This window comes from Panthera tigris, chromosome A1, assembly GCF_018350195.1.
Source record: "Panthera tigris isolate Pti1 chromosome A1, P.tigris_Pti1_mat1.1, whole genome shotgun sequence".
Taxonomy (NCBI): Eukaryota; Metazoa; Chordata; class Mammalia; order Carnivora; family Felidae; genus Panthera; species Panthera tigris.
The window spans coordinates 188,456-200,980 of record NC_056660.1 but is presented as its reverse complement, the minus strand read 5'-3'; the positions used below and the strand labels follow the sequence as shown (position 1 = coordinate 200,980).

The 12,525-nt window shown below is 50.9% G+C and overlaps 1 protein-coding gene across 1 annotated transcript; it reads right to left on the bottom strand.

Moving 5' to 3' along the window:
- Positions 1–260: 260 nt before the first annotated feature.
- Positions 261–12,367, bottom strand: LOC122241522 (multiple epidermal growth factor-like domains protein 11). Its single transcript, XM_042997923.1, has 13 exons — positions 12,071–12,367; positions 11,576–11,744; positions 9,381–9,459; positions 7,684–7,820; positions 7,036–7,161; positions 6,762–6,932; positions 6,438–6,662; positions 6,058–6,184; positions 5,027–5,226; positions 4,150–4,362; positions 1,911–2,056; positions 1,270–1,397; positions 261–549 (listed from the first exon to the last, which is right to left on the bottom strand). Exons 1-13 carry the CDS (start codon positions 12,317–12,319, stop codon positions 261–263), a joined length of 2,259 nt encoding a protein of 752 aa, XP_042853857.1. The 5' UTR covers positions 12,320–12,367.
- Positions 12,368–12,525: the final 158 nt, after the last annotated feature.

The following is a 12,525-nucleotide window of genomic DNA, read 5'->3' as shown; positions in this document are numbered from 1 at the left end:
AATACCACTTACTTCCTTTCTGCCTTTCCCTCCAGCCTATGGAACAGAAATTCATGCAGATAGCAACAGACTAGGAAAGACTGGTTATCAAATGGATTTTCCCTTTTTTTTAAGTTTATTTATTTTGAGAAAGAGAGAGAGAGAGAGAGGAAGAGAGACACTCCCCAGCAGGCTCTGCACTATCAATACAGAGCCTGATGCGGGGGTCAATCTCATGAGCTATGAGATCATGACCTGAGCTGAAATCAACAGTCAGATGCTTAACCGACTGAGCCACTGAGGTGGTGCTCCCTCTTCTGCTGCCTGGTTTCTGCAGCCAGGGTGCCTGGGAGATTTTTTTCCCCCTTGTCCCCAGCAGGCAGAGGCTGCCCTTCTATCCCAGCCCTTCCCCGAGGTGGGCTCACCCTCTGGTCATGGTCTCCAGCCTCGCACTTCACGCTGAGGATCAGCTCCCTGCTGGAACCCCAGGCCAGGGAAAGTTGGGGGGCCTTAGCCAGACACTGGGCATCACAGAGCTCTTCTGCTGAAACATATTCCTGGCACTGGCAGCTGCAGGAGAGGAGAGGTTGGGAGGTCTGTCCTGGTGGGTATGGCACAGCTGCCCATTCCTGACACCCCTCCACTAGTACAGACACCTCCAGAAGGATCTGAACTGTCTATTCTTCCAAAGCAGTGACTGCACTTTCAATGGAGGTCCATGATGACTCATTAAAATGTGCTCTCTCTGGCCCCTGCTTCTGCACTAGCTTCCAGAACAGGAGCAGTGCCTGGGACAAATCCTAGTTGACAAGCTCAGCATTTTTGTTTTGGGCATCCTGCTGAGGCAAGAGTGAGGAGAGAGAGTTGTTCAGCCTGGAACCAGCGGACCTTCTAGCACAATGGTTCCCTGGCCCTGCCTGCTGGGGGATACCATTCAGTCCACAGGCCAGGGGGAGGACTGGAGAGCCAGACAAAATCAGAGCCCTCTCGGCTTGGCATCTAGCCAGGGTCACTCCTAACAGTTGGCTCAGGGACCTGGGGTATGGCGCTCGCTCTGCCTTGCTGCCAGTACCTCCTCAGCTCTGGGCTGCTTGCCTTGGCTGGTGTTGGCCTGATTCCCCTTCTTGGGAAATGCTGACATGGCAGCTTCTGGAAGGAGATTGTATTTGGCTCAGTCTCCCATCAGAGCTGGGTCCTGCCCAACCTTTCCAGAGGGACTCTCTGGGGACAGTCAGGACCTGTCTGGAGATGATGAATTCATTCTGTTCTCAGCAGGTTTTTGTCACTCACATGCCCAGTTCAGCGCTGAGCTTCCCATCCACTGGGTGGCAGAAAGAGGAGCAGTTGTGCAGCTGGGGGGACACACACTTGCGGGTGGCAGCCAGACGTACTTCTCCAGCTGAGCAGCGCTCAGCGACCTGAAGGAGGATGTGGGAGAAGAGTCCTGGCTCTGGAACCCCCTGCAGGCCCAGGATGAGGGCACTCTCAGCATCAGAGAACATTCCAGGGACATGGTGGGGCCTCTGGGGAACCAGGCTCCCTGAGAGGTCATTTAGTCAGCACCCTAAGACTAAGGTTAGGCTTGAGGGTAGAGGGAACCTACAATAGTAATAGAAGACAAGTTTGCTGCTTGGAAGAGGTAACTGGGAGGTCCAACTCTAGGGAGACTGGGTGGAGTGATCAAATTACTCTCCTAAGATCCTTTATAATGAATGCTGAAATTTGTGGGTCAATGATAAGGAGAAATATGTCTTATCATGTGAGCTTTCTAAAGTGTTCTCATTTGTATAGGAGGTAATCCATCCAGCACAAAGGACTACACATTAACCCAACAGACAATGAAAAGCGGCTGGCATGCAGAGGGACCCATAAATGCTACCTCTCCTCACTCTCCTCAAGCCTTCCTTTCCTAAGGCTGAGTGAGGTGTTACCTGGGGCTGACAGTCCTCATCACTGTCGCTCTCCTCACTTTCCAGGCCCCTCCTGCTGTAGGACTCATGTCCTGCCTGGCAGATGCAGGAACCATCTGACTTCTGGAAGATCCTGTTAAGGCCCCGACATGTGCAGTGGGAGGCACCTGGAGATAGAGAAGCCCTATGGCCCATCACAGGTGCCTAACAGTGAACCATGATATGAGAAAGCTCTCTTTCCCTGTCCACAGTCAGGTACCTGATTAGGGTTAGAGTTAGGGTTAGGGTTAGGGTTAGGGAGATCAGATAACCACATTTGCCAGAGTCTGACCTTAGGAGTCTTTGTGGGGATTGAATGAAATCTTCTGAGTCAATGATTCTCAGCCCTGACTTTTAATTAGATTCATCTGAGAAGCTTTAAAAAACATGGATGTCCAAGTTCCCTTTAGGCAAATTTAATAAAAACCTCTTAAGTGAAGCCAGAACATCTACTTTTTTAAAAAGGCCCTTGAGTGCTTTAATGTGTAGCTGGGGCTGCAAATTACTGATATAATTGAAAGCACTTGACACCTCATGGAAAATGTTGTTCCTATTCTCCACTACACAAAGCCTTGTAGGCCTGTTCTGAAGGACTAGCACGGGCCTCTGTCTCTAGACAATAGAAAGAGAGGGAGCTGGAGAGACTGAAGGTCTCTGAAGGAATTTGAAGGATGGTCTAGATTGGATAGACAGAGCCAAGAGAACAGGGATTCTCAGCAGAGGATAAAGTGATGAGTGGGGAAGTTCATATTTTATATGGGAGACCAAAGGAGTCTAGGTGAATGTTCTTCTGGGAGAACAATTTGGGAGAGAGGCAGAGATTGGGACCTTGTAGCTGACTAGGGTTCTTTGCAATTCCAGCTTGTTTGCCCCTGTTGGGACTGTCATCTGCTCAGGAAGAATTAAAAACTCATTTAAAGTTTCGCACATGTCAACTTCCTGAAGATAATCACTCATACACTGTGCATAGTAGCCCAAAGGCCCTCAGCAGAACTTGTTGAATGGATTGAAAGTTGACTTTTTTTTTTTTTTTTTGTGCGGACTTTGTCCTATTCTTTCCCCAAATTAATTTAGGGACCACTGACAAGAGAAATAGTTATTTATACTGTAGAGAAGGAAGGGAATTAATTCTGAAGTGACACAGAGAACTCTCACCAGTGAGGTTATAGATGGTCAAGCCCTCTCTAATATCCTGAACTTCAGTATGTTCTTTGGCTCATTTGGACCAGGTCCCTGCTGACACCCTGGGCACTCTCAGATCGGATCCAGGAGTCTTTCGTGTCTCATTGTCCAACTGGGCTTCCACTTGGTTTTGTGGGACCTGTAGTTCCACAGAAGAGCCTTGGGGACTTCTTGGGTGAAGGAGTGACTCCATGGGAGCAGCTGTGAGAGCTTGTCCTTTGTTGAATATGGGCTACTCTACTTTTGCATTGCTTCACATTAATTTCCTAAATAAACATTATTTTGAAAAACTCTTGGCCTGGCATCTATGACTATAGAAATAATCATGGATCTATATTAAAAGAATCATTGTTTAATATCTTTCCCCAACAATCTCAACTCAACAAGATTTTACTCATTCTCAAGTTCCTGTTTAAATACAATCTTTCTCATAAGTTTCCCTGACCCTTCAGTTCTTCCCATTTTGAACTATCCAGCCTTCCTTGTTTTTTTCTTTCTTGTGGCACTTGATGCTTCTGCCAATTTCTTATATATTTTCTTTCTTCCTATTTTATTTGTCTTCATATCTTCCATAGCGTCTTTGTGGCACTAACAACGATAATTGGAACTTGGCATTTGTGAGCTAACCTCTAAAATAAGTTAACTAAAAAGCCCCTACTTCATCCCCAAAGGGAAAATGGCAGTTTACAAAAGTGCATATACTTACAAGATTTTTTCTACCTTTGACAATGGCAGAGTATCTTCCTATGACATATAACTAGAAAGGTCAGAAAAAATATGGAAAACATCTGTTTGAAGGAATGAAGAACTTAACTGGGAACTTAAGGGGAAAACAATGTTGGAAAGAATGAAAATCCAGAGGGGCGAGCCCCACATTTGGCACCCCGTTTTCCTGAAAGGCATTTACCACTTCAAAGGTACCATTAAGAGGCTGAGATGAGCATAGCTTTAGGATGTCTCATAAGGCTAAGGGGACAAATGGTGTATTTGAGACCAGGGCAATTAGCCAGTTAGAGAGTGGGCATGGGTGGAGACTTACCAGGTGGAGAGAAAGAAGAGCTCCCACAGGGGAGGCAGCCGGCCTGGCCAGGATGGGCACTGAAGGTGCCTGCGGGGCATGGCAGGCACTCTCCAACTGCCCCTGCCTGGCTGCTGTTTCCAAAGGTTCCTGAGGGGCAGGGCCTGGGGCTGTGAGTCTTGGCTGGACAGTAATGCCCAATTGGGCAGGGCTGGCTGTGGTAACTCTCTGTTCCTGGAGGGAAATGGAGGGGAAATTCTGAGCCATGGACTCCAGCTCAGGTGGGGACTAAGAAATGGCAGAGTCCAGGGGAAGAAGGAACTTGGGGTATGGGTGGGGTGGAAAGTGGGAGGGAGATAGCAAAGCAAATACTGTTGAGGGCAGATCTAGATTGTAGGGAGGACAGTGGAGGCTCTGTTCTTTATTGTATCTACCCCCCCCCCCCGGCCCAAAACAGTCCTCCTTGACTTTTGGGGCACCACAGAACGCACTTCCATCCCTCTAGCAAACAGAGCAGAATACCCAGCATTGCTGACACACTGGGCAGTGGTTGTCCTGTTTTTCAGAGCACTTGGACCACTCGGTCCAGTATGCTAATTTGTACGATGTGATGTACAGTCTGTAATTTTTAGGTCTTTTAAAAACTAACATCAAGACAGGTGTGGTACCAACTTTCTCTGAATCTTCCTTCACCTGTGTCCTCCCCATGTTCTTGGGTCTTTCTCATCAGGTGGCTGGTCTAGCTGAGAAAAACTAGCCCCTGTTCCTCTGCCTGCTCCCAGGGGTTCTGTGGGTCCTCCCTACCTGCCACCTGCATCTTCCTCACCGGGCTCTGCCCAATTCTGACTTGAGGCCCCAGCCCCCCTCTCTTGCTCACATCCAGGCTTCCCAAACTCACCCTGGTGGCAGCTGAATCCAGGGGGGCAGGGCTGGCAGGCTTGGGAATCCAGAGCCAGGCTGCGGTAGGTGCCTGCTTCACAGAGGTGGCAGCAAGTCTCCTCTGAGACCCTGAGGCCACTCCTGTTCAGTGCCTCGGAGCCCCCAGGGCACTCATGTGGATGGGCACTGCCCAGGGGACAGTAATAGGGAAACAAACAGCTGCACAGAGACACAGAGCCCAAGACTCTAGTTTCATGTTGATAAGGGGCTGTGTGTGCTATTGGCTCTCATCTCACTAGCAGGGTTCCCCTCAACTCCCCCATCAACATTCCCCATGCTTGACCCTTAAGCTGCCTGGGGGAGGGGCAGCTCTGATATTATCCCAGACAGGGGGTCATGGGCTGGGCTTTGTGTCCAGTGTGGACTAAGTAGGTCCAGGTGTCATCCTGGAGGAGGGAGCCACATCCATTGGCCAGGTCATTGGGCAGTGGCCAGACCTGTGCTCCCTGCCCACTTCACCCTGGGCAAAGGAATGAGTGGAACAAATCTGACTGGCTCTGGATGGGGGGACACAGTGGGAGTGCTGGGAGTGTCAGTCCTGGACACAGGATTGGGGTTGCCAAATGAAATACAGTGCATCCAGTCATATTTGAATTTCAGATAAACAGTGGTAATTAACAATGAATAAACAATGAGTATAAGTACTCTCACATATTGCATGGGCCATACTTATACTAGAAATTTGTTGTTTACTTAAAATTCATACTTAACTGGGTTTACCTGTATTTTTATTTGCTAAATCTGGCCGCCCCACACAAAATGGCCCTGGAAACTAATGAAGGGCATCTCAGTGGGATTTGCTTCCTCACCCTCCCTTCCTTTTTAAGGACAGAGGCAGGGACTGAGGCATGTAAACACTGTAGCTGGGAAGTCCAAGCAAAGGGTTACCCAGTACTTGTCTCAGGGTCCTGAATCCTTTGGGACTCAGGGGTTTGACTCCTCTCTGGAGATCCCTGAGGCTGAGACACACGGGCAGGGGAGGGTACTCACAGCTGCCCTGGGCCAGTGTAGGTGGAGGAGCCAGCAGGGCAGGCATAGCCCCCAGGACAAAGTGGGGGGATCCCTGTCTGGGTCTCGCAGTAGGAGCCAGCCCTACAAGTGACCTCAGCCACAGCACCTGAGGGAGACAGGAACAGACCAGTGCACCTTGGTCTTGAGGGTATCCAGGTGGCACAGATCCAACCAAGACTGAGTGGGCCATGGGGGGCTGGGCAAACGGCTTGCTAAGACAAGCGGGTGGCCATGCCTTGCCTGCATGATGCGCCCAGTGCTGATAAGACTTGCCTGAGCACCTGGCCTAAGCCTTGGGGGTGAGAGTACAAGGGATGGGAGCAGTGGCTGGGGAGGGAGGGATAGGCCAGCAGTCTCACCTGCAGGGCATTCAAATCCAGCTCTGCAGGGGATCACAAACACATTTGCATGATCCCTCAGCTCGGCCTGGGGGCAGTAGTGGCCAGGGGGACAGAGCTCACAGTCTTCTTTTGATGATGCCCCTGGTTTTGTCCGAAAGGTGCCAGGTGGGCAGAGAAAGGCACCCTGATCACCTGGACACCAGTAGCCTGGAGGACAAAGGTGGCTTTCAAGGGAGGAGAGACCTGGGGGCAAAAACAGCAGGCATGGCCATGGGACCCCTGATGGCCTCTTATCTCTCCTCCACAGGGGTCTCAGCCTCTGGCCTAGAGGTAGCCTCTCACCTGGGGACACACAGAGGTATCCAGGAGGGCAGGGGAGGCACTCTGCCAGACTCTGGCCTCCTTCTGCAGGCAGATAGGTGTGCTCAGGGCAGGCCTGAGGGGTTCCTGGGCTGGTCTCACTCCCTCCAGGGCAGTAGTGGCCGGCAGGGCAGGGGTGGGTGGCCGGGTCCCCTGGAGAGCAAAGGTTGTGATCACTTTCTGTCCTCTCTTCCTGCCCAGCGGGCCTCCCTCTGCCCTTCTCAGGACCAGTGCACTCCTGGTACAGGTATCTCACCAGCTTTGCACCAGCGCCCAGCAGGGCAAGGCCCACATTCCTCTTGCTGCTTGGCTCCGGGGGCAGCCGCCATGGTGTGAGGTGGACACAAGGTGGGTTCTCCACTGCCCTCTGGGCAGTAAAAACCTGGAGCACATGGGGTCACACCAGATCTTGTGGAAGGCAGGGAGGCTGCTCCACCATGGCAGGTTGGCAACAGCATGTATCCAGGGGTGGCATGGGGGATTCTACTGGCCCAGGAGTTGAGAGGCCTGGATGCCAGTCCTGGCTCCACATAAGATGTTTGTCAAATCACTAACCATCTGAATTACATTAGGTGCCTATCATATGACATACATATGATGTATGTAATTACATACACATGCATATGCAGATACATATTAGATGTATAACACTGGGGTCCACTACTTTTTATGATTTTTTAAAGTAACCTCTATGACCAACATGGGGCTTGAACTCATGACCCTGAAATCAAGAGTTGCATGCATGCTCTGCTGACTGAGATAGGCAGGTGTGGGTGTCAACTATTTTTAGAATTTGTTTTTGACTAAAAAAAAAATCCTTTCCCTGAGTGGGTCTGGTGGTGACAGCTAAGCAACCTTGCTCTCTGCCTCTTTCACACCCCAAGGAAAAGAAATGGGTTGTTACCTGGTGGGCACTGCTTGGCACACAGCTGTCCTTGGGGACACGAGGTCTGAGACTCCCTGGGACCTTGTGTTATCAGTTCGGAGGCCCCAGGGGGGCAGTAATAACCAGCAGGACATTTCCCCCACACCTGTCCACCTCTAACAGTACAGAGAGGGGGAGAAGAGTGAGATCAGGGTAGAAGGGGTGATCCAAGCCCAGTGCCCCAGAACCAGAGGAGACCCAGGCCCTTGTTTCAGACAGTTTCATGCTGACCCAGCGTGTGAAATGCTTCTGACCTCTGCCCCAGGACAACACATGGCTATACCCACGTACATGATAGAAACAGGATGTGATACTTCATTCAGCAACAAAACAGGGCACGAGGGTCAGACCCAGGGGTGCTGGGCCCAGTGCAGGGTTCGAAGAACCTCTGCACGTCCTTCAGGAAAAGATGGATTCCTGGGTGTCTCTTCTCCACTGAGTTTGTGGAGCCCAGTGGATAAAGACGAGGACCCAGAGCTGCGACAGCAGGACAAGTTCCCCCTGGAGGATCTTTGTGGCCTTGTCACACTCACTGTGGAGTGAGGAGGGAGAAGACTGGCAGGTGTTCTAGCTGCTTCCTGCATTGCCCCCAGTGAGTGCCTGGGGCCTGCCAGGTCCCGAGGCCTGAGCTTTGACAGGCACCAGTCTGATCTCCAACTCTTCAGCAGAGTGCAGGCTAGATCAAAGTACGAACTTCCTGAGTATAGGGAGATGATCCTCCAGAAAGAGCATCTGAGGAACTCTCCACTTTCACTTTTCAGGAGAAAACAATCTGCTCTGAAGCAGGTTCACCTCTGCATGAAATGGAGCAGCTCTTCTTTCGAAAACCCCTCTTTCCAGTCTCAGGAAATTGGGAGTTACATGTTTTCAGCGAAAGTTGGGAGCTTCCTCTGGATCAGATATCCCCAGTGTGCTTTCCTTTAGTCTGGCTACTCTGGGAGAGTTGGGCCGAGGGCCACTTTGAGAGGCTAGGCCTGTCTCCAAGGCCTCAGGGGAGACTGGGGAACCCCTATCCAGCCCTACAGGTTGTGAGTCTCTGAATCCCAAGTACAGAGTTCTTCCAGTGGCTTCTCCTGCTACAGGGAGAATGTCCCCATTGCACAAATTACATACATAACAAGTAAGTATAAGACATTCAGGTAGAATTTGGGCATCCTGAGGCCTGCTTTCTGATTATTCTGTTTATGGGTACCATTTATTGTCTTTCTAGCCCTAATGATTATAAAAGCTATTCGCATTGTGGAAAATTCAGAGATAGAGGTAAAAGGAAGGATTGTTCATCTTTTCCCTCAGTGTATGTGTATTACCTACAGGCACATAGAATTTTGCCTATAAGGAAATTCCCCATGTTTTTAGGCAGGACTGAGCAGATCTATGTTCATTTCATACTGACCCTCGCTCAATTTGAATGTATTTATTATTTTTTAAAGAAAATCTAGGTCTGTGCCCATTGTTCTGGCTCTCTTCACCTAATTGTCGGGTTTGACTCCCTGTTCAGACCTGTGTGGCCAGGTGGGGCTATAGTCTAACAGCTGGCCCTGGCCCCTCACACTTTAACTGCCCCACAAATAGCGTGGGGGCCTTGAGGAAGGCCAGGGGGCCCGGTGGGTCTTTTCACCCAGAGGATAGAATTTGATGGCAGCACAGGAGGTGAATAACCGTGGACTATCACTGACCTGCAGTAGTTACCGGGGGGACAGACGGAGCAGTCACCCTCTTCCCGGAGGCCTGATGCGTCTTGGGGAGTGAAGGTCCCTGGAGGACATGGAAGAGGGGACCACGTTCCTGGAGAGGGTAGGGTAGCTGGTGAAGATGGGCAGCTGAGGGCTCAGGTTACATGAGGGCCTGTGGACCCACCTCCTCCACACCTGGAGTAGTGACTGGGTCCCCCACCTGTCAGTATCCCACAGTCCCCATGGTGTTGAGTTTTTCTCCCTGCTTTCTCAGAGTCTTCAAAGTGCTGAAATGGCTGTGACTTTAGTCTCTCCCCCTAGGATTATTGTCCTCTTAAAAAGAGTAACTCCCTAGGGAAGAATTTCCAGATAGCAGTGAAGCTTATTTGAGGGTGAGGGGCTATTAATCTAGCCAATGGGCTCAGGGAGTTGCCTTCTCTGTATCAGACACTGGGCTCTCTGGGACTGAGCTGGAACCAGTCAGTCCATACTAAGTATATCTCTCTTGGGAGCTGCCTTTCCCTCCTAGTCACCACCTCCACAGTGCCTTACTGCCTGGCCTGCTTGGTTGTGGTTCTCTTCTCTCTAACCTGGGTCACCCCCCAACCGCACTACATCAGTGGCCCTTGTAGTGGCCTGGAGGCCATCCTCTGGCTTTGCTGACCTCAGCATTTTCTTGTGTATGTGGGCTGTGGTGCTTTGTGTCAGGCGCACCCCAGTATACACCTGGGATGGGAAATAAGAGAAGTCCCCCAGCAGGGAAAAAGTTTGAAGAGAGCAGCTGGATATACTGAAAAAAAATTCCTGACCAACAGAAGTAAGAAGCTGAAAGGTGTGAGTTTACTTAGGGAAGGTTAAAGAGAGTCAGGACTTCAGCAAGAGTGGGCTGAGGGTCTGGGTAGCCAGGTGAACAGTGCTTCCCAGAGGGCACCTGTACTTCCTCTGTGTGTGTGTGTGACTAATACAACCTGTAATTGTGGGGACAACAGGCCAAGTTCTTTGAACTTGAAATGTTGTAAATATTCTGGGGTAAGAGGTCACTCATTTGAAAGGGGTACATATACCTTTCACAACATAGTCACAAGAAGAACAAAGGTAGGGGTGTCTGGGTGGTTCAGTTGGTTAAGCATCTGACTCTTGATTTCAGTTCAGGTCATGATCTCATGGTTCATGAGATTGAGCCCTGCATTGGGCTCTGCACTGACAGTGTGGAGCCTGCTTGGGATCCTCTCTCCCATTCTCTATGCCCCTCCCCTGCTTGTGCTCATTCTCTTTCTCTCTCTCAAAATAAATAAACATTAAATATATATGTGAAAGGAAGAACAAATGTATGCATTACCTGTGGATCAAATACTTGCAAAGGTAACATACAACTCCTAAAATTTTCAGGAATATTTTCCCCAAATTTATGTAAGACATGGCAAAGATTATGAACTTTTGTGGATACGTGCTTGTCTGCCAGGCTGCCTGGGGACAACACATGTATGTTTGTATGCATTTGTGTGTGTGAATTTCCATGTGTCTGCATACACTGTGTGTGCATCTGTACATGTGTGCACACATGTGAGTTTGTATGTGTGCACTATGAGCCTGTGTATGTACACTTGTGCATGGGTGTATGTATTCACATGTGCATGCAAACGTTTGGGTGAGCATGGGCTAATTCACAGTGTGTTCAGGGTGACTGGACTCAGACTTGAGGAGAGTGAACTCATGGTCACTGGGACATTGCCTTCTGATCTTCAGATTCCACTTCCTGCGCCCCAACACCACCACAGAGCCCTTCTCCATGTGGTGCTCAGGAAGCTGCTCCCAGATTGTTGGCCCAGACCTGGCACAGGTTATGACATCTGTTTGCCATCATCCTGATCCAGGTGCTCACCCTGGGCCCCCAGGCTGAGTGTAAGAAAGAGGCAGGACATTGAGCATGGGTACGTCATGCTGAAGAGAAGAAAAGAAATGGGGGGGGGGGGGGTCAGGATGGGCATGGGGTAGGAGTGAGGGGAGGATGGAAGTTGTGCAGGTGCTCTTCCCCATTGGCACTCCTAGTGCAATGGCATGCAGTAGGCACTCCACGGAGTTTGAATGAATGGAAGGAAGGAAGGAAGGAAGGAAGGAAAGAAGGAAGGAAGATGAGCATTTCGGGGAGAAAGATAAAGGTCTGGGATGCATGGGGACTTGAGGGTTCCTGGGCATACCGGCTGGGCAGTAGGCATGTGCTGGGCAGAGCCTGGGCATTCTGGTGCCGGGATGCGGGCAGTGAAAGCCAGGTGGGCACAGGAGGCAGGAGTCTGAACCTAGGGACGGCTGGTACTCCCCTTGGTGGCACAGGACAGGCCAAGCAGACCCTGGTTGGCAGAAGTGACCCTGGGCATTGGACACAAAATGGCACCTCTGAGAGCCAGGTTGGGTATGGCTGAGTGCTCAGGGGCTCAGGAAGGTCATGGAGTTATCCTTCATTCTAGGTGGTTCAGGTCATGGTGACTGGAGTGCAGGAAGCCAGGAGGCTGGGTGGGCCAGTTGGAGAAAGAACTGGGGCCTGGGAGATGGGAGTGTTGAGGTCCCTCCTACAAGGCACCAAGAGCTGGCCTAAGGCCCACAGTTGGAGGGCTCCAGCCTGAATCCTGGGTGGGGACCCCTGGTTTCCCAAGCCTTGGGGACTGGGCTCCCTTCTGCAGCTCCCGGGGAAGTACCTGAGGACAGAGGACGGCCATGGGGCTGGAGGTCCTGAGGTCCCAGGGGCATTCAGAGCCAGCCACACAGGAGCTGATAGGAGAGCTAAGGCCCAGGCCAGGGCAGAAGGAGCCAGCTGGGCAGGGCCCGCAGCTCCCCTCGGAGGTGCCACCTGGATAAGGAGGTTGAACTTCATGGGCTCTGTCCCCATGCTGGAATATCAAGTCCTGAAGACAGGACATTTTTCCCTGCTTGGCTTGCTGCCACATCCCAGTGCCTAGCACAATATGTGTTGGATGAAGTAGCCACTGATCAAAGCCTCGCTTAGGGCATCTCTGCCTTGGTTGGCCAAAAGAACAGCCCTGCATTTTGCAGACAAAGCCCTGCATTGGGCATCGTCTAAAGGGTGGAGGAGTGGACCTTGTCCTGGGTGGGAAGCCCTAACATCCACACTTAGGCACAGGCCTGTCTCCCA